Below are 27,516 nucleotides of genomic sequence, written 5' to 3' on the forward strand. Positions count from 1 at the left end.
CTCGTTCAGTACATACAGAGAGTATTGTTACTTTCTTTGCACATACATACATACAGTACAGTTAGCTGCAACTACACATATGTGTATGTGGCAAACACTTCTGGACATTAGATCGGTGATCGCTCAATGTATTCTGGAGTTTTTCAACTACGTAGTGCGCTTCATTTGTATACGTTCCTGGATCTATCCCATTCATCGCTGAAGCTAGAGGAGCCAGAAGCTAGAATACATACCCATGTAATTGTCTTTTTTTTTCAGCTGTCCAAACTCCCTATTGTTCACGTTCCACTGGCGGTCAGGATCTGGGTCTCTCCACGTAACAAGAACATTACCTTTATAAAAGACAAACCACCAAACAATGTTATTACTTGCTTCCTACAAAATTGACTGCTTTTCCCAGACAGGAATAATCCTATTGTTAGAGTAATACTCTGTAAGCACTGTAGTTTCCGACGGGTGGTAATCCATGTCTGCCAAACCTACCTATTATTTCAAAGTTAAGTCACAAAACACACACTTTTTAGCTTTATAGATGTAGCCATTGTAGAAGACCTGATTTTTACTGCACGCTTGCCGTACCTGCACCATACCTGAGGAATTGTTGTTTATTTGGTGATTGAATGAATGTTATTAATATAATTAGTTTCTAGTATGCAACATTGGAGAAAGAACTGTAAACTATATCAGTGCAGAATATATACAGACTAAATGCATGAAGGAGGAGCTTCTATATGGCTTCCACTGTTCTATTCACCGTACTCTTTGGTGTCACAAAGTACTCTTTCTTTGTGGGTAACTCTTTAGTGCCCACCTTGCCAGAAGTAGCTTCCTGGAGTGCCCATGTAGATATCAGTGTCGGTCATGCCACCGGAGATGCCCATGTTGCACATGCCTTCCATCTCAAAGTCGGCATTGGGGTTGCACACCCTGGGCTCATCATCCTGCCATATGTCGCTGGGGTCGACCGTCAAGTCATTGCTCCTAATGTAGCACTTTCCCACCATTCGCCGCTGCTTCTCCGTACCGCCATCAATGAGCTTCACATATCGGTGGCCACATGCCTTGGACAGCAGATAGGGGTGTATTACAGAACATGCTTTTGTGTTTTACAATGTATAAATGTGCTGGCTGCCACTACACCAGAGTGTGGTAGCGTATAGTTTTCTCTCAGCGTATAGTTGTTACAAATTGCACTCTGTCCAATCGGACAACCTCTAAAATCATTTTTCAGACTGAGATCAATGCAATTGAATTTTAATATTTAATTCCTGTATTCACTATGTTTTGGTCACATAGACTTATATTTCTCGTTTTTGCAAATACTTCTGCACACCAGTAGCCTTTTATCAAAGCATTTCAGCATTACATTGCAATTTCTTACTGCAGCATGTGACACAACACAATACCATAGTCTTACTCCAAATAATACAGTATTTTCACCAAAGTAACAATTTACTATTTGGGCATTTAGCTATTATCCAGAGCGACTTACAAAGTGCAAGACCGGAGTAATTAGCATGAACCCTTGTCGACAAACAACAGGGTAAAGTAAATAGAGTGCAAATTAAAACAATGGTGCTACACGTAACTAGGATACCAGGTAAACATGTCGTTTCTAAACAACATTCTTAGCATTTGTGTTCGAGCAAACAGTGTTTGTCTAATGCTAAGGAACTAAATAAACGAGTGTCATTGTTTTCATCTGAAGAAAGTGTGTAAAGGTGCAACATTTACACACAGTCCATGTTTCACCCCTTACATATTGTAGCATTTAATTATAATTCATGTTTGCAGGAATAATGTTCAAATCAAATCAAATCAAATCAAATCAAACTTTATTTGTATAGCACATTTACAACAGCCCAAAGCCGACCAAAGTGCTGAATGTTGGTAAATTAACCACTGAAACCCTTTATACTTCATTGACTGGGGTACTCTACACCATATCTCTTGCACCGAAAATAGCCTGTCTACAAGCCCACATGTAGATCGGCTATTTTCTCAGAATGGTCGCTTATTATGACATGCCCAGAATAGGGGACGCTAGGGAGCATGTGGTTAACTCATTGACTGCCAGAGTTAAAACCTCGTTCATAGCAGCCCTTGCCAGCGATTTCCGTGTTTTTTTGTTTCGTTATTTTGTTATTTAATTCACATCTAGAAAGTCTACCTTGACACTTGAATCGTTTTGATCGTTCCACCACCAGAGAGCAGCACATACCAAGCTTGATCGCCTCTCGATCACACTCGCCCCCTCCCAGACCCACTCACACAGTGAAACACATGAACCGGAAGTGAAATGTCTCAGATTCTGTTATCGGCGAAAATTACTTTGTGATGCACAACGGGGATGACTGTTCGTCACCCAGACCATAGATTATAGGAGGGGAGGTCTCCGATCGCTTTTCATAGCGTGTGAAAAACCGTTTGTTTCCCTATTATGGTCGAAAATGACTGGGGGGAAAAATGTAAAACCGAAAACGGAACCCAAGTCATGGAACCGGATGCAGTGGTGGTTGAAGTAAGTGGAACCCGAAACTTAGCCTGATTCATAACAGAATAGCGTGATCAGAGCATAAAGATCAGTAAAGACGTTAGATCGCATTAATGCGATCCTGGCGGCCAAGCGCGCTATTTATTAGATCGCGTTAATGCGATAATGGCGGCCAATGAGTTAAACTTGAAATTAAATGGCGCATTGTCTCACCATCACCCGTCCCTCTGGCGCGTCTCTCTGGCTGGCCACTGTCACTCCGAGCCACATGCCCTCTACCATTTCTGACGGTTCGGCTGCAAAAAAATGACAGGTTAGCAGGGCACAGTGTACAATCTGCACTATAATGGCAATGTGGTTGATCCTACTCATTCTCCACTGGTGTGTTCAGTACAGTATAACCCTGTTTCTTCTGAACCATGCACCAACCGTGGTAAAATCTAAGTATTTGGCCCTGCAATTCAATATACACAGTCAAATCCTCAGTTTTAATTTAACTCTGAGATCGCGCAAATGGACCCAAATGGGCTGAGCAAATTGGGGAAAATATGTAGGCTAATTGCAATTTTTCACACATTTCTTTTGTTTTGGAAAAGTATGGTTCCTGTCAATACAGTTCTGCTTTATGATAAGTGTGCAAGTTTTCAATTAATCACACAGACATTCTGCACTACATCTAGATAGCACAGTGCAATACAACTTCGGTCATGTCACACCATCCATGAAATAGCAAAGCAACCAAAACATTCATCAAGGTTAAGCTCACTTTATACTGCATCATAAGACGGTGTCGCTGCACAAAAATAGCCGATCTAAGCTAACAGCGCGTTGCGGATGCGATGCGTTGTGAGCTTATAGATTGGCTATTTTTAGTTGGCCACGCCATCGTATGACAGAGCATAAATTAGGTATTAGGACGATCACAGTCATTGTAAAGGCAAGACACCCGTCATGCTCCATTGAAACCCAGATCATGCCCTGGCAAATGTTCACCACAAAAATGCACCGTGAGAACACCGACATCAAACATCAAAAGTGACGGAGAATCCCCTTATTATGGTTAAGGCTTTCAACCTCCGGGGGCTCTATTCACCTGCAGGTAGTAAGGTATATCACTTAATAACCCTCAATTAAGATGGACTACTCTTTCAAGCCTTTTTTCCATTGAAAGCATGCTGTAGAGATGCAAAAAACAGAAGTGAGGATGTGCTGGGTAATAATGCAAGTATGAAGTGCTTGAGGCTCTGCAATCTGTCGCTCAAACTCTTACGCAGAAAGAATTAAAATAAAACTGCAGGGGATTGATTGAGTTGTCTGATATAATTAGACTTCTGCAGATGTGGAGGAAGTGTAAGTGTCTGTAGATGAAAATCTAGCAGGCACGAAATGTGGGTCAAATTGTGGTTCAGACTGTCTATCTGGAACGGAAACCCATAGACTTCCTTTTTGTATTTTGTGTCAGGAATTTAATGGGAAAGGCACAATTTTCTTTTCACAAAACGGACAATAATAAAGTTTTAATTCTGAGCCTGAAGGTGGGGATGCCAGGAGAGAGACAATTTCATATAGGGAAAACCATAGTTCAACGACTCAACCCCAGTAGCGAATGTGAGTTGAGGAAAGCCACTAAATTGTTCTACTAGAAGTCACTCTCAAAGAGAGACATTAGCTAAATGCGTAAAACATAGAAAATTCTGGTAGCTTTGCTTTGATAGGTGTCAACAATTTCACACACTCATACATTGGCATAAAGTCAATTCTAATGTTTCTAATTACATCAGGTTAACATGTCTTTGTGACAGGTTTGTAGGCAAAGCGCACATGACAAACCAAAGCAATAAAAGCACTGCCCAACTTGGTTTTCGGGCACCAAGACCTTCTTTAAGCATGAAGCAGCATGAAGAAGGTCTTGGTAACCTTGCCGGTAATAACGTTTTTCCGTTGTACTGTGCAATGTGGGGGGTGCTTTTAGTGATTTCATTTAGCGTTTCTAATAAAAAACTGTCCATGCCCAGAACTGCCTGTATACTGCAGAGGTAAAGACCTCATGTCTTATCTCATATAATATTCCTGATATTATTTAGCATTTTTTCATTTTTCAGAAAATGAAAAAAAGAAAAACCTGTATTCCAATGGACCCAATGTAGTTATAATTTTTGTGACACTGTAGTATGACGAAGGAGCTAGGGCATTAATTTACGAACAAAAACGGCCGACAGCTAAGATATACAAAGGGCATTGGACCGCCTTCTCTTTTTAGAAAGAAATAATAATAATAAGAAAATCCATTCCACATTCAAATCCTGTGACTGCCAATCCCACAGTTTTGCTTTGGTGTAGCAGTGCTTACTTGATGTGACCAAGTCCATTCTGGTACAGTCTGAGGTCTCCGTGGAAATAGGACAGGAGTAGACAGCACCGGTCTCGTTGACGTTCGCCAACGACAGGGCTTTCTCTTTGGGCGCTCCCACGAGGAGCCTGGAAACACACACACACACACACACACACACACACACACACACACACACACACACACACACACACACACACACACACACACACACACACACACACACACACACACACACACACACACACACACACACACACACACACACACACACAGAAGATGGTCAGATTATGTTCAGGTTGAATCATAGACATTTCCTATGACCTTAGACAATACAACACATACTGCAGGAAACAGAAAGTAGGGTAAGACGCTAGATTATACTGTACATATGACCACAGGTGATACCATACGGCAAGTCTAAACAACAGTAAAACCGATAGCCTATCTCACTCCGGATATTATAACTGTGACCAGTTTTACAAAGAAGCATAGGGGCCTATGGTACATTTGCAACATAGCACGTTGTTCACTGTGCAACAGCTTTTTATCTGCAGCGGTATTTTTCAAAGGAGCAGCCAGTAGGCCGTGATATCCTTTGATGTTCTAGTGACTAATTTAACCACTTTCAAACTTGTGTGCAGTAGTGGCCATAGCTGAATGGATAGGGAGGCCGTCTGGGAAATAGCAGGTCCCAGAATCGTGTCCCGGCCCCAGATAGGTGTCCAATTGACCCGACAGGACCAGATCCCCTCTTTACTCCACTGCTGCCAAGCCCCCAGGACTGCATGGGGCTTCTGGAATAAAAAATGAACCAGTGGCCAAATCTGGTTCTGCATTCTACTGTGCATACTTCTATGGCCTGAAACCCTAGTGTGCATGCTCTATAAAGGTTTAGTCCGGAAGGAGAGTCTACTTCCATCCTCTAGTTTTTATATAGCTCTATGACTGCACCACGTCTGCACACACACACACACACACACACACACACACACACACACACACACACACACACACACACACACACACACACACACACACACACACACACACACACACACACACACACACACACACACACACACACACAGTAGACTAGGATCAATTATTTTTGCCAGTTTGCAAATCTAGTCTAGAGTATCAGCTACGGTAACAGTCTGTGTGTGTGCGCGTGTGCGCGTGTGTGTGCGTGCGTGCGTGCGTGCGTGCGTGCGTGCGTGTGTGCGTGTGTGTGTGTGTGTGTGTGTGTGTGTGTGTGTGTGTGTGTGTGTGTGTGTGTGTGTGCATGTATTGTATGCATGTGTAGAAATGACTGGATACAGTTTTGGAGAACGCGGGCACTGCTTAAAAATGGAATGATAGCCTGGTGACGTGATGTTACTCAGACTGAGAGAGAGAGAGCAGTCACATGACCTGTGAACTAAAAGATGAGAGTGGAGGAGTTGGAGCGTGAACTGCGGCAAGTCTGGGCGCGACAACGCTCTCTCTCTTCACACACACACACACACACACACACACACACACACACACACACACACACACACACACACACACACACACACACACACACACACACACACACACACACACACACACACACACACACACACACACACACACACACACACACACACACCTAAACGCCCACACAGAGCACTGAACCCTGTCTTTTGGCCCACTCATCCAAACGCCCTCTACATCAGCACCTTTTAACCACGCTGACGAACTTTGAAGAAAGGGGATTACTCCCTCTACAAGGCTCTGTGGTAGAACATAGCCTTTACTGTCAGCACAAGATTTATTAGCCCTTCTTTGTAGGTGGGGGGAGTGCACCTATTTGAAGTATAGGGGCCATTATGTCAAGCAGCGTTAGCTAATAGCTACTGTAACATGCTAAACAAAATATCAATCAATATACCAATCTATATTGCTTTGTTATGGTACGATTGTGACATGTCGAGCACAATTCAATGAAACAATGCTTCCTGTGAATGTTTTTTTTGCAAGGCTAATCAAGCGCTGACATAATTACTGGCAAAGAAAAACTGTGTCAACAGGAAAAAAAAGGAGAGCCAAGCTGTTTTAAGTAGCTTGAGGGTGTAGTACAGCCCTTCATCCAGGTGGTAAGAGAATAATTTGGCCTGTAGGGCAGAACGCATGTGCACACACACACCTACCTCCCTTAAGGCTGATGGGCATAATAGAGAGTACCAAAGTCTGACGTCAAAAACCACACGATCTGGGTCATAAAAACATTTACAGTGTGTGTGTGTGTGTGAGAAGGAGTGACATGCAGCAACTTGTCCGGTCGGCCAGGAATCGAACCAGGAACTCACTGTCAGGCATTAGAGTGGTATGCGCATTAACCACTAGACTATCAGGTCACCAGTAAATAGCTTATTTTCGAATGAAAAAGTCATTTTCAAGTGGGAAATCTAGCAAAAATCCTATGAAAAAAAGTATAAACTAGAAGAATCGGCTCCCAGGAGCACAGGTCATTAACGGGGCAGGTAGCTTATCGTGGGCCAGCAATGTTTCACGGCAATCAGACACTGCGTTCATGATTTGAGGCATTTTGTTCTGAACAGGCCACTCCTGCAAACTTTGGAAGCCAATCTTAGCCAATCAGGGTAGAATATGAAAAATCGGACAGATCAGTCTTGATCACATGACTATAATAAGATAATGTGTACCGATTGGTGTGATGTTTGGATAAATTCTGTAGGAGTAATATCAAAACATTTGTTTAGCAAAAACCGGCCTCCTGGTAGTGCTATTACAGGCCGATGTGAGAAATTTGGGGCAGAGGTTCTTCCTTGGCTTCCAGGGAGTGTGTGTGCAAAGTTTCACACAGACGGACTGACACACGGACGGACAGGGGCAAAAACATAGTCTTGGCCACGCCTTCGGCCTGGCGGAAACAATTAGGCTTCAGACTCTTTACATAGATATATAAAAAACTATAGGCTACCCCTTTAAGCTACTGTCCAGTACGTGTGCCAGAGTAAAGGCCTTTGCAGACAGGGTGCGATTAGTCTATCAGTTTTTACCGAATGCGAAAAGATGCACGAATCAAACTGGGTTCGATTGGAAAAAATCGCATCGCCGCACGGTAAATTCGGAGCCGGTGTGCATGAGGTCATTGAGAACCATGTGTTCATTTAAAAAATGATATTGTCCGTTTTTTCCGTGCGAAAAATCGCACCCTGTCTGCAAAGGCCTTAAGACCAACTATCTCTCGTGAATCAACTGTAAGTTGTTCTATAACTTGAAGACAGATCAAGGTTCTCACAACGACAAAAAAAAAAACGGAACTGCAGGTGCGGGTGATTTGCTTGGTTAATATTTGCAAATGTGGAGGGAGGCATGACTAACAGGTTTATAATATTACACTGGGTGAGCCATACCTACAGAGGCAGGAAGGGGTGTGTGGTGGGTTTTGATTATAGAGATAGAGGAGACAGGCTCTACTGACCACGCCAACGCAGGCCTCAGTGTTTACTCATACCCACACACACAGCTAGCTGATAAATGCCCCTATACTTCCTTAATACTCACATGAGCATGTCAGCTAGGGGCCAGAAAAAATAAACATTTGGCCTTTGCTGTGTCACAATGTATTAACCTGAACACAGAACAGACTCAGAAACATCTCGATCTTCTTTCGCTTGGGATTCAGTCAAGTGAGTTGGCCTATATACCTCTTATGTTCTTGCGTGCAATTATCTTGTGACCATTTCCAAAGTGTTATCCATTAGGGATATCATTTCTGGCCTAAGATCAGGAGCTGTGGGAGTTCATACCCCTTTTTTGTATCTTTATTTGACCCCAAAGGTTATGGAATAACTAGGACCATGTAATAAACCCAGAGGGGACTAGTATGAACACACATGCTTTGAGGAGTGACTGCCTCAAGCACTACACTCTAGCACAGTGATTCTCAAGGACACGCAGTTTGATATACAATCATTTAGCTGGGGATCCCCTGGAACCCCTTCAAATTCCCCTTGGGCTCCCCAAAACAAGTGCTCTGGTAATATTGTACCTCAGAAGCACAAAATGTCCCAAACACAACTACATCATTTGAAACAAAGACGAGCAATTACCTCGATCTTCTCCCTGTCAACGGGCATTATTAGGAATTACCTTGTCATAATGATTTAAGTCTATCGAGACAGAATTGTTGGCTCACACATTTTTCAAATGCTACTACCTAACATCTGAATAACGGAAGCACTGACAGTGCACAGAAAATAAAGTGCATGTCTCCCCCCACACACACACACACACTTCTGTTTCGCTTTCAATTTGCAGTCACCTATAATTATACTGGAAACCAAATTAGTTGAAGTCTATCTAGCTTGCTGCATAACAGAAATGGAAATTCTAAAAGATTTGTAAAAAAAATCTTTTAGTGAACAGAAATGACAAATGACAGCGTCCTGTGTACAATACTTGCGAGGTCGGAGTTATACAGACTGTGGAAGCATTAAAAAACTGTGGAAGAGTTGCCTGGCTTGAGAGACTATAATGATGATGACCAGAAAGAGCCAAGATGGCTTCTCAGTTGCATCTATCTCAAATGATAGGACGGAAACGGCCATGGCCCAGGTAATCACTTATCAATCGATCAATTCCACAGAGGTTTGGAGTGGCAGTGGGGCTGACAGATATGTGGAGGGTCGAGGACATGAAGGACCACTGTGTGTACAACTGGAGTGGCATTAGGACCCACTGTATTACAATACACAAGAGAGAGAACAAGTGCACGCCCGCACGCAGGTGTGTGTGTGTGTGTGTGTGTGTGTGTGTGTGTGTGTGTGTGTGTGTGTGTGTGTGTGTGTGTGTGTGTGTGTGTGTGTGTGTGTGTGTGTGTGTGTGTGTGTGTGTGTGTGTGTGTGTGTGTGTGCTGGAATACATGTACAGTGACGTGCATGATTCTCTGCCAGTCTGTTAAATCAGACATCATGACCACCCAAAGTGTTATTCAACTGTAAACTCACACCAACTGACTCAAAACAAAGATTTAGACGACTGGGAGAACAAGGCACCATTAGCATGGGGGATTATCCAGACAGACGGAGAGCGTGAGAGAGAGAGAGAGAGAGAGAGAGAGAGAGAGAGAGAAATGTACTAAGATAGTACATAAAGAGAGAGTAGATAAATTGACAAAAAGCCAGGTAGAGAGAACCCGTCTGAGAGACAGAGAGAGTGAGACGGCTCTAAATGTCTTAGCAGCCCTTCAGAAACGGTCAAAGGAACGTTCTCTCTGACCTTTGCACAACGAGAAAAGTAAACAACGCTTGTCGCTTGTACAAGCGAAAGCCCCAGACTCATTGTGTCACTCCAAACTGGACCGAGTAGAGTAGTGGACCGGATTACAGTCCAGCACTAATCACTGCTGATGAGGACAAGCTCACAGGCAGACTGGCAGACTACATATTTAAGCCAGATTTATACTCTGTAGTATGACGGTGTCGACGCTGGCAAAAAATAACTGATCTAAATGCCGACACGTTGTTCGCTTCTAGAGCAGATATCTTTTGGCAATTAACACCTTGCGTGGCGGAGTATCTGACCTGATTCAGTAAACACTGTACTGCAAAGGTTCTTCAAAAGCACCGGGATATTGTTCTTCATCTTCCTCCACATCTTAATAATTCCACTATTATACCTGTGTTTGTATCACACTGACCTTTGCACTCTTCCTTATTGGTCGGCAACTTGGCCTCTACTTGTTACACAGATTTCAGGCTTATTCACCGTTGCTCTAATTGTAAATAACATTATTATGTACATGTAAACGCCTAAACCCCACATGTAAACTGCTTGAGCACATGCCAGACTAAGCAAAGGTGAGGCGAGGCTTTAGTCTCACCTGATTCACAAGCACTGCAGACGTTGCAGAATGGTCTCTAAATGCTATATCGCTGGTGTGGGGACGCATGGGTCACCCATGTTTGTTGTGACAATTCCAACAAAATGATGACACCAGGTTTTTGACATATAGACACTGTCTTTACAAGTGTCATAATAGGATAACATTCTGTGAAAATAGGCGGGCTTACAAGCTCACAACTTGTATGCATTGTGACGTGTTCCGAGCTTAGACCGGTTGTTTTCGGCGAAGAGATTTGGTGTAGACGGAATAAATGAGGTGGCCATGGATAGGCCCATCTTAGGGGACCACGGTCAACAAAGTGTACAGGGTTTAACCCATTAAAACCTTTTTTTTTTACACAAATCTTCTCTTCTGGGAGTCCCTGGCACAAAACCTTTTCAGATGTGGGGGTCCGTGGCCAAATATATATCTGAGGGTCCGTGGCCAAATATATATCAATTTGGGGATCCTTGGCACGAAAAAGTTTGAGAACTACTGATTTAGAAGGCATTTGTAGAATCGGCCTCGGGTCTTAATGGGTTAAGTGTTAAAAGAATCCTACTGTGTGGTTTTAATGCATCGCCACAGAGCTCACTTATCAAAGCTGCTTGTGATAGCAGGCCAACGAGGCCAAACAGAGCACGGCCCTGTCTTTCACACGCTGCTCCCTGCCTGCCCTTCATGTAACAATGTGTGCACTCCTACCTCCCTGATCAGCACCTTCTCATAAACACACTGTCAAGAGGCTCGTCTGTGTCTGTGTGTGTGTGCGTGTGTGCGTGTGCGTGTGTGTGTGTGTGTGTGTGTGTGTGTGTGCGAGCGCACTAGCGCGTGTGTGTGTGCGGGGGTGGCAGGGGCGAGAAGTAGGTGGAGGAGAGGTGGAGGATGGGATGACAACCAGCAGCTGCATTCCAACTGCGGGGACATGTTGAAATTCGCCCCGCCAACGAGAGAGAGAGAGAGAGAGAGAGAGAGAGAGAGAGAGAGAGAGAGAGAGAGAGAGAGAGAGAGAGAGAGAGAGAGAGAGAGAGCGCGAGAGAGAGAGAGAGAGAGAGAGAGACAGACAGAGAGAGACAGACAGAGAGAGAGAGAGCGCACATACACCCGAGTTTAAGGTTGAACTCTGCATTCTCTACGTTTGGTGCCGGGAGCCCTCGGTAGGGGATGAATACCGTTCATATGTACAGTATGTTGTTATGGTGATGATGAGCATTGAGCACACACGATGAGTCACCTGAATGCCAATTTCATGCCTCATATAAAGACTCTAATTGAACAAAGTACAGAACAGAAAAAAGAGGACGAAAGAGGAGAGAGAGAGTGGAAGAAGAACAGGAAAAGAGGACTGTAAAGTTCAGGATTTATGAGTGAGGATAAAATGGGAAAAGAGAGGAAGGAAAAGAGAATGAAAAGAGAATGAAAAGCTGGTCTGGGAAAGCAACCTGGGAAAGGTTCCAAATGGACCCTTACAGGTCTGTAACAAGGAATATGGCCTTATGGGCGTCCTTGAAATCGTAAACGTTTGAGAGCCACTGCACTACAGCCATCAACAACTCAGAGCCAGACCAAGGCAAGGAGAGAAAGGACGAGAAGGGAAAGCGACACTCCAAGGTCTTGTTTTGGTAAACAGTTGTCTGTCTGTGGGACACCCAAGGCAGCGCAAGCAACCAGGCAACTCAAAGTGAGTGAGCCACAATCTCTCTCATTCTCCCTTCCTCCTACCCGACTCTCACCAAGCAAGCAAGCAAGCAAGGGTACCTGGGAAAACCTACTTAAAAACATACTGTACACAAACCTTGACCGACTACTCTTGCCTCTTTTTAGCGTGATGTTTGGTCTGAACATACGTCTCGTATCTGATGGGCTTTTGCACGACTAGTGCTGAGAGACAATGTGCAGGGCCAGCCAGTCGTGTCTGCAAGAGATGGCTGCGGAGCCTCATTCACTGTGCAAGCATGTCTATATGGGTCCAGTCTAAACAGCAAGATAAGACACATAGCACAGGTCTGTCAGACATACAATAGCACAGTAAATTCCTGAGTTAATTTAACTAAAGGGATGAAAATGACATGTAAGGGTCGGTTAGACAGACAACAGCACAGTAGAACTCTGGAAGTCAGAAGTAATGGTGGAAAAATAGAGAGAAAAAAAGAGAAAGAGAACGATACAACAAGAAACAGTAAATACCGGTATTACATAATTTGCTGACTGTAGGTGTAAGGTGTGCTGCCTATACTCTTATTCGTTCTTCTGCGTTTATGTGCAAGCAAACGTGCCTAAATGAGTGCCTGTGCAAGCATGTGCCTGAAATGTCAACCTTACACTAGTGACTGATCACCTACCCAGATAAGGCTTAGGGCAGCCTTTTCGTCACAGGGTGTGGCGGGCCAACAGCCCTCGGGGTATGAAAAAGTGGAGCCGTAACCTAGTTTACGAGGCGGCGGTGGTGCTACAGTGAGTTTCACTAGCAGCCATGGCAACTCCATGGCAAAAAAACACAGGAAAGACTCTTGTGGCACAAACACACACCTACACTCACACACACACACACACACACACACACACACACACACACACACACACACACACACACACACACACACACACACACACACACACACACACACACACACACACGCACACACACACACACACACACTCATATGAAAAAAATCTGAACATCACTCTAACCTTAAATCACCTATTTCTGTTTTCCATTAATGCGGGGACAGACCCACACCCACACACACACACACACACACACACACTCACACTCTCACACACACACACACACACACACACACACACACACACACACACACACACACACACACACACACACACACCTGTGCTACATCCTTGCAGTACTTCACTACGGCATAATTAAATTATGTTATGGGCGAACCGTATCGATTCCAGGAAATACATTGCCACTTGACCCGATTAGACCTGCTAAGCGAATAGATGGGGATAATATTGAATGCGGGGACTCAATTTTGCAGATTAAATTAAGCATTAGTACAAGAGGGGACAAGGGCTGGAATCTATTTATGTTGTTGTAATGGAGTAATGACTACTCTGAACGAAGATGGGGCATTGGCTAATATGTTAGAGATGGTGTGTATTCTGTGTAAGAAGAGATACTGTACAGGGTCTTCTGTCTGGTCTTGTCTACTACAGCTCTTAGACTGGAAAGTGACATGGAAGCACACATGACTGGTCACACGTGATTGTGTATGTCTGTGTCGTGTGTCCATGAGCCACCCATCATTCATTCATGCCTTTCTCTCTCAATATACACGCTGTCTTTCAACAGCGCTATACAATACAATACCATAACTCATTGCGACACTATCGTGAACTCACTTGACTGTATTTTCAGCAAACACCAAACTGTGGCTTTTACAAAAGAATGCGTGGTCCGTGAGCACACACACTCACACACACACAGCTATCAGGCTATTTACCATTAACAGTAACACACCTGTTAACACATTCACTTTGTGTGTACCCACACATAGCTAGCAGATGAGTCCTCTGTGACGAGGGTCTGTGTGGTAAAGCAACCTGCTGCTATCGGACAAAGACACACTCACAATATGACTCACAACACCTGCCACAGTAATATCCGCAGTGTAACTCTCAACGTGTAAAAATGTACCGGTCAGTGCCAGGGGTTGCGTGTGCGCCACTCAGAAACCTTATGAACACATTCTGTTTCTTAATTGGTGTTCTAAACTTATAGCGTTAATACCTCATTGTGAGGTTTATTAATGCACTGCCGTTACCCGAGTATGCGACCTTATATATCAGTTTACAGAATGAATATCATAGGAGTACAACCTAATGCAGCACAGGGCTAAGAGGCTATAGTAGCTGCTTAACCAGATCCATATATAAGTAATGTAACACCCTATGGATGCTAAGGATATGCAAACGTTCATTTTTCATAGAAGATGCATTGGTTCTTCATATTCCTATTGAGAAAATGCCCAGAGGCCCGTCCATGAATTGATGACTTCCTCTTCCATATTTGACATGGAAGCATTGCTTAGCCCCGTAATGGTATGATCATATCTAGTCAGCTCTGGAGTGCAGAGATGATATGATCGCTCTGAAGTACCATTACGAGGCTAAGCATTTCTATCTATGTAAATGTCTTTCCTATACTTTCAAATGTGTTAGTATCATTCATTACCATTAGTGAGTGTAATCCTTCCTTACCAAAGCTGAATGAGCAGATTGAGCACCAAATGAAAGGTGGTTTGTGGTGAACCATGGGCACAATTACCTGACGGAGATTACCTGATGCTAATTTGCGGCCAAGCAATTTGTCGCTGACATTGATACAATCAGAATATAACTACATAGCTACTGTACATGTTTTGTCCTGTCATTCACAAAATAAACACATTCACATTCCCACCATTGAGCTGATGTTTTTTTCCCAGATAGAACAACCATCACATTTCTGACTTTTTGTTGTTGTAATAACCAGTTTACCTATTTTAAATTTGAAGGCATTTTACTGATACAAATTGACAAGGAACTTATGAGTGCAACACAACTTTCACTGCCTACATTGCAAAACCCTGAGTGTCAGTTTAACTCGAGAAAATGCACCTGCAAGTGGGTGCAATTTTAACATTGATTTTTCTGTGTACATTAGTTTAACCTATACAATGACAAGAAGCACAAGTGGCAGAAGTAAGTAAGTAAGCCTGTGGCACTGCTAGGAAGATTATGTAAAAGAGTAGTGTTGCTCCGATATACAGTATCTGATTAATAATTGAATAGGCCAATTTTTGCATTGACTATAATCTGTGCATCAGCTGATAACATTAAAATCACAGTAGTGCTTGTCTGCTTGATAATTATATATACACGTACAGTGTATAGTTAACACAAATGTCATAATAAAAGAAGCTCCTTAAATCTATAGGTTTCTTGTTGGTTATGTGAAAAACAGGTTCATAAATAACAAAATATTGCTAGGCTGTCTGTATCTGTCAATGTTGGTATTGGTTGGCCCATCATTTTCAATATACGTAAAAGAGAAGGCCTATGACAAAGATAACCAAAAAAAGAGATAAGTATAGAGAGGGGATTTTACAATATAGTATACAGCACATACACCGCTGTATCATCTATATTTCAGTTATCTTTCTTCAGGCTCGGTGAAGGCCATTGAAGTTATGAGCTAAAGGCAGAGAGAGAGAGAGAGAGAGAGAGAGAGAGAGAGAGAGAGAGAGAGAGAGAGAGAGAGAGAGAGAGAGAGAGAGAGAGAGAGCTTTTGTTTGCTTTGCCCTCTCCCTTCTCCCAGCATTCTCTCCTGTGGTCGCTTTCACGTTGTGGCGCTACTCAAACACTGTAGCTGTTCACAATGATGTCAGATATTTCAGACAGCAAACCGGGAAACAGCTCGGGTACAAATGGCAAAACACAGAAAAGAGAAATGCAGGAAGTGAAATGCAGACATCAATAAGATGAATGGTAATTCAGTCTCTGGGGGAGATTGTTTGGCTGGCAGAGGAAATGGAGCAAGGACTGCTTTGATTTCAACCAGATACCGTGTATCACAAGGGGAAATGACATGGAACGGTGCCATTTCTTTTTTTCCAAGACCATCCAATATCAGCCTGCACCTGCCCTCCACACACACACACACACACACACACACACACACACACAGCAAAATCCTCAGTGTTCTTTTTTTTTATAGAACTGTATAAAAACTGATCCAGAAATGAGTGTAAAACATTTTACATTTACAGGTTATTTAGGGTCCATTTTTACTATCGCAGAGTTTGATTAACACTATTATCCTGTACACACAGAAAACAAACACAATTTATCCGGTGTATCTCAACTTGACAAACATCCTGTTTGCAGACCACCATCTGCCATCCGTGAAACAGTGACAAGAGAGCAAACTCATTTAGAGCCTGTGTGACAGACTGGATGTGGTAGGTCACCACATGATGGCACACTACATTAAATACTCACTGTTCATTTAACACTGATTTTATTGAGTGATACACTAGCCCACAGTAAACCATCTTTCATTAGCAACAAAACATATGCATATGCTTTGTTGTATGATAACGAGGAAGACCGAAAATGTCTATAAGCTCACAGCGTACGGCATCAGTGTGTAGGTTGTTGGTAATACTGTGTCACACTGATGTCATAGTGATGGTTAGTCCACACCGCTGCTGCAGATGCATACAGCAAAGCATATACGTCGTACAGTACCTGCCATTCATGAGAGACAGAAATACACACACACACACACACACACACACACACACACACACACACACACACACACACACACACACACACACACACACACACACACACACACACACACACACACACACACTCAACAACACATACACACACAGGCGTAACAAGTGCATGAGCATATGCACAAGCACGTGCACGCACACGCACAGCTGCTCTGTGTCTCGTTCCACACATCTCTGGGTGCCCCAGGCCCCCAGCTCCCTAATCTTTACAAGGCAACAAAAAATCAGTGGCCCCCACGTTGAGCAAACCAACCCAGTGCACTTATATACCCCACACACTTCCCTCATGGAGCCATAAAATAGTGGAATTTACAATGCCCTGACATTATCTCACCCATTTTGACCCTTCTTGTTGCTACAGTGCAGTATGGGGAAAGGGTGGGGTGCAGGTGGGTCTGGCTCAGTGTGGCTATAAGCGCTGACAGCTGACATTCTGCTGACGAGTTTAACAATGAGATTATTTTTGGCAGGTACCATATTTTGTACTATAACGAGTCTCTCTTCAGCCTGTGGGCTGAAGGTACAGCCTGTGTGTGGAGTGGACGCCCCTGCTGCTATTATTAACACGGCTGGAACGACGTCCTGTTACAACCCACCGAAGCAGACAGTTTCTCGTTATTGTCTTATCTACTTCATCTCTCTCTCTCTTTTACTATCAGTGTCAGTTTTAGGCTGTGCACTGTGACATGGAATACTGTCACTTCTAATGGGGAAAACACCACAAAGCTACCTCATATGCACTTTTAAGGATAAAAAGACACGCATACCAAGTGTAAACCAATACCTCGGTGTTGCATGTCCTTTAAAGATGAAAAATGACATGCAGAGGCTGAAAGGTATTGAAGCATGGCTTCAACGGCTAGGCAACCCGCCCCCCCCCCCTCCAATAAGCCCTGAGGTGCATCCATACTAGCTTCTTTTGCATGCTGTTTCTGTGCATTTGTACAACTGGGCAGTTGGGGGTCAAAAAAGGATCCGGTCCAAGTTTGTTGTGATAGAACCGTCTTCACCGCAGGTACCTTCCAGTGAAAGCCCCAACAGAGGGACTGTCCTCTGTAGGGGTCAGCAGGGTGCCTGTGCTCCGTGCTGTGCTTCATTTCAACATGTTATTAGAACCTGCCATTCATTCCACTGCTACAACAGACAAGTATGTTATGCCATCGCCAACTGATTGGACACGGGCAATAAATGCCATACAGATTACGGCCAATCACCATGGATAAATGTCGTTTTATATTTACAAACTATATGGAAAGGCCTTGGGATATCCCATTTAAGGTTGCAACTATCGATTATGTTCTTAGCAATAACTCTATCGATTACTCTTTCAATTAATCAAATAATTGAGTTTTTTACATGAAGACATTTTAATAGATTTTGTTAAAATCAATTAGGATGAGTCGTACAACAGTGTCACGCAAAAAGATACTGAAAATATAAAAAGAGAATTCATGATTCATGATTTTAGATATAATAGTGACCAACAAAGAACACATTCTTAGGGAGAGAGGACAATTTTTTTGTTTGACATACCCAGACAGTTGAGTCATAAAAAGCAATATCACAAGCCCTTCTCAGAACTGACAAAGTATTTGAGTCATTCACATCATTCTCAGTGGTTTCCAAACGGTGTTCCATGAGACAGAAGTCCAGGTGTGCATTGGGATTTTATGATAATCACACATTATTACTGCAGTATATACAACAATATGAAAAGTGTTGAAATTTTTACTTTCCCTTTAGTGTGACTTGTGCACAAAAAATGGGAAAACCACTGTTCTATAGATAACAAGGCTTAAACATGAGCTATGAGCATTTCTTAGCATTTTTCCAAATTTGGTCAACAAATAAGTGTTATCAACAGGGAGCGATAGAGTTTCCCTCAGCTGACGCTTTCCAACATCAATATAGAAAGAGGAGAAACTAGCCTAATTTAGTGACAACCAGCAATCAATATACATTTAATCTAGTTAGCTCCAGTATACAGCTACAGCAACTGCTAGCTAGACTATCAGTCTCTGCACAAGCACGAAGCAGTGCAGAATCTTTACATGCGTAAAATGAGCAATTGTAATTGAAATGAGTCTCCTTTTTAATCATCAGTGCTCCCTTTGATTGTCATGTTTACATCAGGGTATAATGGACAGTGCAGGACTCTTATCACAGTCCTTGTCATTGTGCCATGACCATTCATGCTTTGATGGACCTTCTTCAAAGGCAACGACCACTACCATCTCTCTATGACGGAATGTTGGACCACAGCCAAGTTCATCCATCCTCCTCATTTGCACTAAGTTGTACTCTAGTTCATGTGACACACATTAGTTCACTCAGTTATGGTGCAGAATGCCCTTTCATGGCCTATAATTCCTGTCGGATGGATGGACATTCACCTCAAAATGTTTGTATTGACAATTCAAGTGGTTACTTGAGCCATAGAAACGTCTTTGTACAACAAATAGTGAAAATAGCCTATCTACAAGCTCATAGATTTGCTATTTTCGCTGCTTTTGAATTTAGAAACTTTTTTAGGTTTTTCAGATTTTTCGCCTCGAATGACACGCCCAAAATAGGGATGTCAGGTTTAAAGTATTTTTTTTCGAGCACGGAAAACGAATGAGTCATTAATATCTGTGGCATTGTACCAAAGTCGAGAGAAGATGGATGCGAGTGAGATATGTGCCTTGTGCCAAACACAGGCATGGAGGAGAACACAATATACATGTTCTGTACATGTTCCAACAGAATGCTGTATTCAGCTGTGTGTGCATGTCTATAAAATCCTCCCAACCACCACTCAAATCTCCAACTCGCAGGAGAAAAGGGAAGGCCCCGTCAAATTAAATGACTGAGTTTCACATCCTCAGGCCATGGCTTTCAGACAGAGGCGCTGGTCGAAGAAAGAGCAGTATTCTCTTTCCGTAATGCTATATATGGATTCGGGAGGTAAAAGGTAATGCTCTCACCACCTTTCCTCTAACCTTAACTAACCAAAACTAAGAGGCTGGAGGTCTATCCTTGGCCGCTTCCTTTTTTCTCTGTACACCAAATGTCTTCTGTAAAAATAGCAGATCTATAAACGTCCTGTTGCGATGCGTTGTGAGCTTGTAGATTGGCTATTTTTGCCAAATGTTCGCCCATTTTTGCCAAATATGACCTGCCCAGAAATAGGGACACTAGGGTTCATGTAGTTATGGTCTTATTATTGGTCAGTTTTCATGACTCTATATTGATGATGCCTGATTGACTTCCTGATTGCTGACTGAGTGCACTTGTTCACGCCTCCACTCTACAGTGTATTTGGATTGTGTCATTTCAACCTCCACATGTTCTGAAGGAGGTCTTGTACCAAATACTCAGCCAATAAATTGATGGCGTTTGCATTACATGATGCCTGGAGTCTCTACTATGATGTATATGTATATAAAATGGCAAAATAAATAAAACCAAATGTTCCTGCATCAGAGGACATGACTCTCTTAAGACCTAGACTATCTTGTTGAGAAATTACAGACTAAGCTTGCCCATCTCCTGAGGGCTGAACAGTCTGCTCGGATTGAACATTGGAGGGGTTTTCATAGGTGTGTGTCTGCCGAATTCTCCCTAAACTCCTCATTTTCTGCCTGTCCTGTCCCAACCTGCAACCTGGATGGTCTGAGTGTGCAGAGAAGGGTGAAACATTCCAGGCATACCACAGGGTCAGGGGCCTGGAAGAGCCAATAGATGCCCAGCTGACAGCCTGGTCCCTCCTCTCTGCTCCAATAGAGAACAAAAAAGGCCCTCAGAAGTGGGGGGGGGGGTGTCTCCGAGACCTTACATGGTTCATAGGAGGGAAAAGGGATGAAGAGAGGAGAGATGAATGCCCTGTACAAATTGGCCTCAGGTAGACGCCGGATGAGCAAGGTGCAGCTCTTCCCAACAATAAGCACTGTCTGTTTCATAATTGCCAGTGGCCCCCCATTCCAAAAACAGTGTTTAGTGAAATACATTTTTTCACATCACTTCAATTGAGTCAAGAAGATACACTTCTGGCAAAAGCCAAATTGGATAATTGAGTACAACTTAAGCGGTTTAGAAAAGAAAAAAAAAGGCATGGTTTTGTTTTATTGCACTGGTAACCCACTGTCTCAAGTTCTTTTATCCTAATGTCTGGCTGACTCATCATGCATGCACACGAGTCCCCACTTTAAACACTGTACATGTCAGTACTGGTTTATATTCCCAGTTCTCACATTTTTCAAATATTCACACCCTTGCTCGCTCTGAAAATGAGAGAAATGTGTGTAATGAAGAGCTTTGCGGCTAGCCCTTGCTGTGGTGAAACGAGACAGATCCCGGAGTTACGAGAGAACCAAAACAACGAAGATCACGCAGGCAATTACTGTAAAATACTCATAGACACGTTTCTTTTCTCAGCACTGTCAATACATAATGGGTAATAGGTCTCATAAGCTTGCTGGCCTGCTGGGAGACAATGTTTAGTGAATGGGTGATTCAATTGACTTAACTTTAAGAGAAGTGAGCACCTCTGACAAATGGCCAGGCACTTCTCATCTTGGGTTAGCATAAAAAATACATTTTCTACTACACTCAAACTAAATTGAGGTTGTTGTTTGTTTTTTACAGCATAGGCAATATTCCATAGTAAAATGAGACTACTCTTGGCTTGTGTTGTGACTGATAGGAGCAAGAGATGCTAATGGCAAGTGCATCTCTAGTCTACACTCTTCCTTTTACAGGACCGATGGGTCCCCAGGCCTCTAGCCTGTTTAGCACGGCCATGTGGTCCCCCATCTAAGGTTGCAGCCTGCAAACGGTGACACCATCCCTTCGGGGACGGTTCCCAGGATAGGCCATCGATCATGTGTCTGTCAGCAGGACACCACTATCCCTTCTACCACTTGGTGGAAATCTAAAGCCACATGAATCTGCCACTTTGCAGAGATAATGGCTGATACGTCTAATATGTGCTCCAAGATAAAGAAAACGTATTAAGTCACTGGTCATCGCTTCCTCTAGCAAACGTTGTTCAGGAAGTAGGGAGGCTGGGTTTGCAGTCCTCTTTCCTGCATAACTCTTCAAAGCATTTACTGGTGATACGGCCACTTTCATCAAGGAAACAAATAGGCAGCTAAATGACAACACTGTGGTATCACGGATGGGGAAGGATGAGGACACCACTTTAATTGGCTAAAGGAAATCCTACACTGACATCATTTGGAAGACCAGGAAGGCTTCTAACATATACAAGCCTGAACATCGATCATCTCGCTTTAACCCATTAAGACCTGAGGCCGATTCTACAAATGTCTCCTAAATCTTAACAGTTTTCTGAAAAAAAGTGTGTTGCTATATCAGTGGTGGTAAAACTTTTCATGTCAAAGACCCCCAAAATTATATGTATTGGTCTGTGGACCCCCATCTCAAAGTATTTTTCAAAAATAGCAGATCTACAAGCTCATAGCCGTGCTATGAGCTTGTATATCTGCTATTCTTGAATAGCCAAAGTATAAAATAATGGTTAAAGCGGTTAAAATCTAAAATGACACGGAAGCTTTCCCAGTTTTACTGGGTTAAAATAGCATTAGAATAAAGGTGTTATTTGACCCTCTACTTCTATGTAAAGCTTTACTATCAGTGTTGATTCTATGGGTGAGCAGTTATACGTCTAGCACTGTAGGTAAGAACAACCTGGAAGTGCTACAAACCAATGCAATGGATTCACTTATTTGTGAAACACAAATCCAGTTCTGTCACAGTTGAATGCAATAGCCTCAGGACACATGGAATAGAAAGTCAAATAGGCTACAGCACGTCACAGCTTTCTATTGCATTCCTGATGGCTGTAGAACACAGAACAGAATGTGTATGTTCTAGTTGTTTGTATTTGTTGATGACATGTATTGATGTGTTAATATTCTATGCTATGTTGATGAATTGAATACGTATAGGACCACAATAGAAACAAGTTCCCAGGACATTTTTGTGTTATCCTTTTAGCCTAAATGTCTTACTGTACCTCCATGTTGTTTACATTTCTGACTAATAAAGTATTCAATCAATCAAGACAAAGGTAGCCCAGATTGATACAATATGAGGGAATTAAGACATTATCTTGTGACGCTAAAATGAAATATCTTCGTATGTGTAGAGTAGCATATTTCCCTCATGCTGTAGCCCTGCTTGAGGATATATTTTCATGGGTATATGATTCCTTTTACTGCCTGCACCACAGACTATCTATAGGGTCACCTGGCTGGCCCACCTGTGTAGCCTGCAGACATGGCAAATGACAGTCCCCTAGGCATGTAAACCCCACCTCATAATAGGCCTACCCTTGAGTCATGTATAACTTTAAGTTTTTGACACTTATTTGCAGTAAGTGTGATAATAGAATGCTTATTATTAACTTATTAACTTTTAGTTTTTGGCACTTGTTTGCAGTAAGTGTGATAATAGAATGGTTATTAACTTATTATTGCTGTCTGAAGAAGCCAGTATTCATAAATAATAAATAGAGGCACTGGGTCGTCATGCTAGTCAATGGAAGGAATAAATAAACAAATAGACAAACTGAATGTTGTTAAAGAAACAGTAAAGGGTAACATTATGAGGACACAGGCCATATTAAAGCACACACACAGTCTACACCAGTGGTTCTCAAAGTGGGGTCCGGGGACTCTCAGGGTTCCTTGGGGGGGTTCTAAATTAACCCTTATCAAGTTTATAACTCTGACAGTTTACAAATGGAGGGGGGGGTTCTAAATTGACCCCTATCAAGTCTGTAACTCCAACAGTATACAAATGGAACCAAATGGACCCTAATGGGTCCATTTGGTTCCATTTGTATACTGTCAGAGTTAAGGGGGGTCCTTGTAATTCAAAAGTTTGAGAAACACTGGTCTACACCCTACTGTAATTAGTAGTCACCAACACATCTCTAATAAATTAAAAGCTATGTTAAGGTTTGACAGCATGGTGCGTGTTGCTCACTACGTGACTACAATTAATCTATTCATTTTTAAGTCCAGCAGCAACACAGGTATTACTTCCGCACACTGGAAAGCAGTAGCCTACGTAGACGAATCCTGTTTCAAGGACTGCGCACACTTGCAAGCCATTGTCAAGGACGGCAGCCTTTCTTCTCATGTCTGTCTACCAGGTGCATTGTCGACTCCACATGCTGAGATTTATTAGACTAGATAATTTTTTTTGACGTAATGCAAATCATTAGATCATATGGGAAAGCCCCACCGGTTGGTTCGGTACAGTAGCCCCACTGTGCAGACAGACAGTAACAGGTGGCTGACATAATAGAGGGAAATGTTGATGTATGTAATGTAGGGGTCTATCGAAATATTAATTTAAAAAGTTGGAAAGCGCAAGGCAAACCGCAAAACACATTCATTTCCATGTAGGCTAAATGAAGGGACAGGTGTTGACAATGTTTCATCACCGTGTGCGGGTGCAAATGCCTTTCAGTTGCTTTAACTTATTTATTATGTATAATCGCGTTGTCAAGCGTAAAAAAAAGCCACATTTGGCTGTTTTATCATTTAAGCTATATCTTGATGCCTATAAATGGAAGACAACGTTTACTGACAAGAAAGTAGGACATGGCTGAACAAAGTGGGACAAGTAGGCTGAGATCACCTGATGCACTGGTAACTTACAGGTATTTGGGTCCCTTCGTCTGTTTATGCAGGGCGACCGAGAGTCCAAAGAAACTTCCCTTCGTCTTCCCTTCTTTGATCACCGGGAACCGCTCGTCAATATTAAATCCACTGCAGAAAGAGACCGCCAAGAATCCAAACAGCAACAGCCTTCGTGCCATGTTGGAGATTTAGTTGAATCCCGACGCTCGGGGGGGGGTCTGTAAGCTCCGCCGTCTCCCTCACTGCGGATCCAACAGGTAGGCTTCACTATAAGGATCCAACAGGTAGGCTTCACTATAAGCACCCCATTGAAATGAAAGAACGTCCTTGACTCCTTCGCCTCTCGCACTCTGCAGTGGTATACTGCCTATAGGTGTCGGTGCATCATGCTCTGTGGTGGTGCTGCCTGCTGTCCCCCGGCCGATCCCCCCTTTCCTGTCCCCCTCTCTACACGCCCACATGAACAAGTGAAGTGTAGCTTCAATCATAGTACAGCGGATAAGCTCCCATTTTTTTTTAAAGCAAATCATGCACTTTTTGTAAGAAGCATGAAACTTTCAGCATAGTTGGTATATGCCATAATGTTCATTTTCAGAACAAAATGGCCGATAGTCCAACTTAAAGGGATATTTCACTTTCAAAAAAACTTTGGGTCATTTTATCGTCTACTCAGGCTTTTGTGAACACCCCAGACCGTTTTTAAGTTGCTTGATTCAGTATTTACATATTTGATGTTAATTTTTATCAGACACGCCCCCTTCCTATACAAACCCATTATAATTTCAAACTCAATTTCTAACATGTTAGATTCATCAAAAACACCCGTCCTTGGTTCTGGTGACTCACCCTGCCCTCCTAATACGCGAGGGGGACGTGTTTTTTTCTGTAACGTTTTTCATTTATTTTTAATATTTCTTTTGGGAAGTTTTTGGCCTTTCTTGCCCAATGTTCGCAAGAGGACGCTGACACTCGTCTGCTTCTGCATGTGTCAGATGCTGTGTAAAAGGGGTGTAAGAAGGTGACCATACGTACTGTTGATATTGATGTGGTAGTACTGGCTTTGGCTTCATTCAGCAAGATGGGTCCCGATGAGCAGTGGGTTGCCTTTGGTGTTGGATCAAACTTTCAGTACATGTTGTAGCTGTTCATGAAATGGTCGCCACAATGACTCCAACACAGTGTCTGACTCTCCCAGTCTTTCACGCTTTCACCGGGTGTGACACTGTATCTGCGTTCGCTGGCAGAGGAAAGAAGACTGCCTGGGAAACTTGGAAGTCATTCCCAGAGGTGAATGAAGCTTTCAGTGAACTCCTATGCATGCCAAGTGAGGTCAGTGAAGGATCAATGTTCCTGCTAGAGCAATTTGTGGTGCTCGTGTATTACCAAACCAGTGAGTCCACAGAAGTGAAGGATGCCATGAAACAGCTCTTCACACAGAAGTCAAGAACACTAGTAGAGAACATTCCTCCAACGCAGGCAGCACTCAAGCAACACATCAAGCGTATTTGCTACCAGGCCAACTGTTGGAACCAGGCATTGGTCCTGGAACCAGAGATGCCAGAGACTTCTGATTGGATAATGGAAATAACTGGATGGCACCCGTTTTGGACCACTCGCCCCAGAAGCAAAATTGCGCCATGAATTGATCCGCTGTCACTGCACAAAAGGGTGTACTGGACGATGCAAGTGTTCCAAAGCTGCACTCAAATGTATTATCATTATCATTATTATCACTAATATTTTTGTTATCACTAATGTCTTGTTTTTCTCTCTTTCCTGTACACAAGATGTGACAATAAAGAACAACCTTGAACCTTATTGTCATTTTAATATAGTATTAAAATAGACTACCACCATGGGTTTATTCTTTTAATTTGGAAGTAAAGTTTCACTATATTGCAGTATAATCCAGTTTCCAAGCTAAAATATACGTATTCTACAGTATGTAATTTGACCTGGATTTAAATGTATGTCCTTGGGTTCTGGCAATCTCCAAAGTATCATCAAATGAATGGGCAACCCCAACTTAGTTGGAAAGAACACCTTAAAGGTTTTTCTACAGTATTTAGTTCCAAAACTATATGTGTTTGACATTTAGACCTAGTGGAATGGCGGCCATCTTGGATTTGATCTCTCAGTGGTCAAATCAGACTTCCCTCCACATCTGAAAATGTATATTATGATATTTACTAACTATGCTGAAAGTTTCACGCTTCTTACAAAAAGTGCACGATTTTATTGCTAATCCGCTGCATCACAAGCTGCAGTCAATAAATCCATGTCGCCTGAAGCCCGATTTTTGGCGAGTGACAGACAGTGACACGGTCGTACGACGAAGTACTACTCAAGTACTTTCGCCAGGCAAGCTGCTATTAAGGTGTGGGAGTTGGATAAATAATGGCGAGATGAAACATTCTCAGTGCAACAATGTTTCATTGTAACTACTAAGGTACAAATTGAACATGATTGCACCTTAGTGCAACTATATAACAATATGTTTCATTGTAACAACTACGGTACAAAGTAATTAGCTGCTGTATAACTCTGGATGGATTCAGAAGTTGTTGCATCCTTTTAGTCCAAAAAAACACAGTTTTTTTATTTATTTTTTTGTATCGTTTCTTTTCAAACATTTCACACAATTGTGAGTGACATTTTATTTCAGTAGAGCCTGCGGGTAAAACTACCTTGTCGGCTTATTTTGTGTTTCAACATTGTGTTGGAGTGGGACTGTGTGATTGCAGTGGGTTATTTTGCTGTTTCTAATGAGTATTGGCAGTGGCCTTGTGAGCCTCCTGACTCAACTCCTCAGGGCCAGCGTATTT

General features: G+C 42.7%; 1 protein-coding gene across 1 annotated transcript in view; it reads right to left on the reverse strand.

Annotated features, from left to right (window-relative positions):
• itga3b (integrin, alpha 3b) overlaps positions 1–25,107 on the reverse strand; it is a 46,771-nt gene extending 21,664 nt beyond the window's left edge. Inside the window, exons 1-5 of the mRNA XM_080455951.1 lie at positions 24,710–25,107; positions 4,845–4,972; positions 2,708–2,790; positions 812–1,061; positions 234–332 (exon numbers count right to left, since the gene is read on the reverse strand). Coding sequence (XP_080312077.1) covers positions 234–332; positions 812–1,061; positions 2,708–2,790; positions 4,845–4,972; positions 24,710–24,870 — 721 coding nt within the window. The 5' untranslated portion in view covers positions 24,871–25,107. The remainder of the gene's footprint in view (positions 1–233; positions 333–811; positions 1,062–2,707; positions 2,791–4,844; positions 4,973–24,709) is intronic.
• Between the last annotated feature and the right edge of the window lie 2,409 nt (positions 25,108–27,516).

This window comes from Gymnoscopelus braueri (assembly GCF_963280865.1).
Source record: "Gymnoscopelus braueri genome assembly, chromosome: 17".
Taxonomy (NCBI): domain Eukaryota; kingdom Metazoa; phylum Chordata; class Actinopteri; order Myctophiformes; family Myctophidae; genus Gymnoscopelus; species Gymnoscopelus braueri.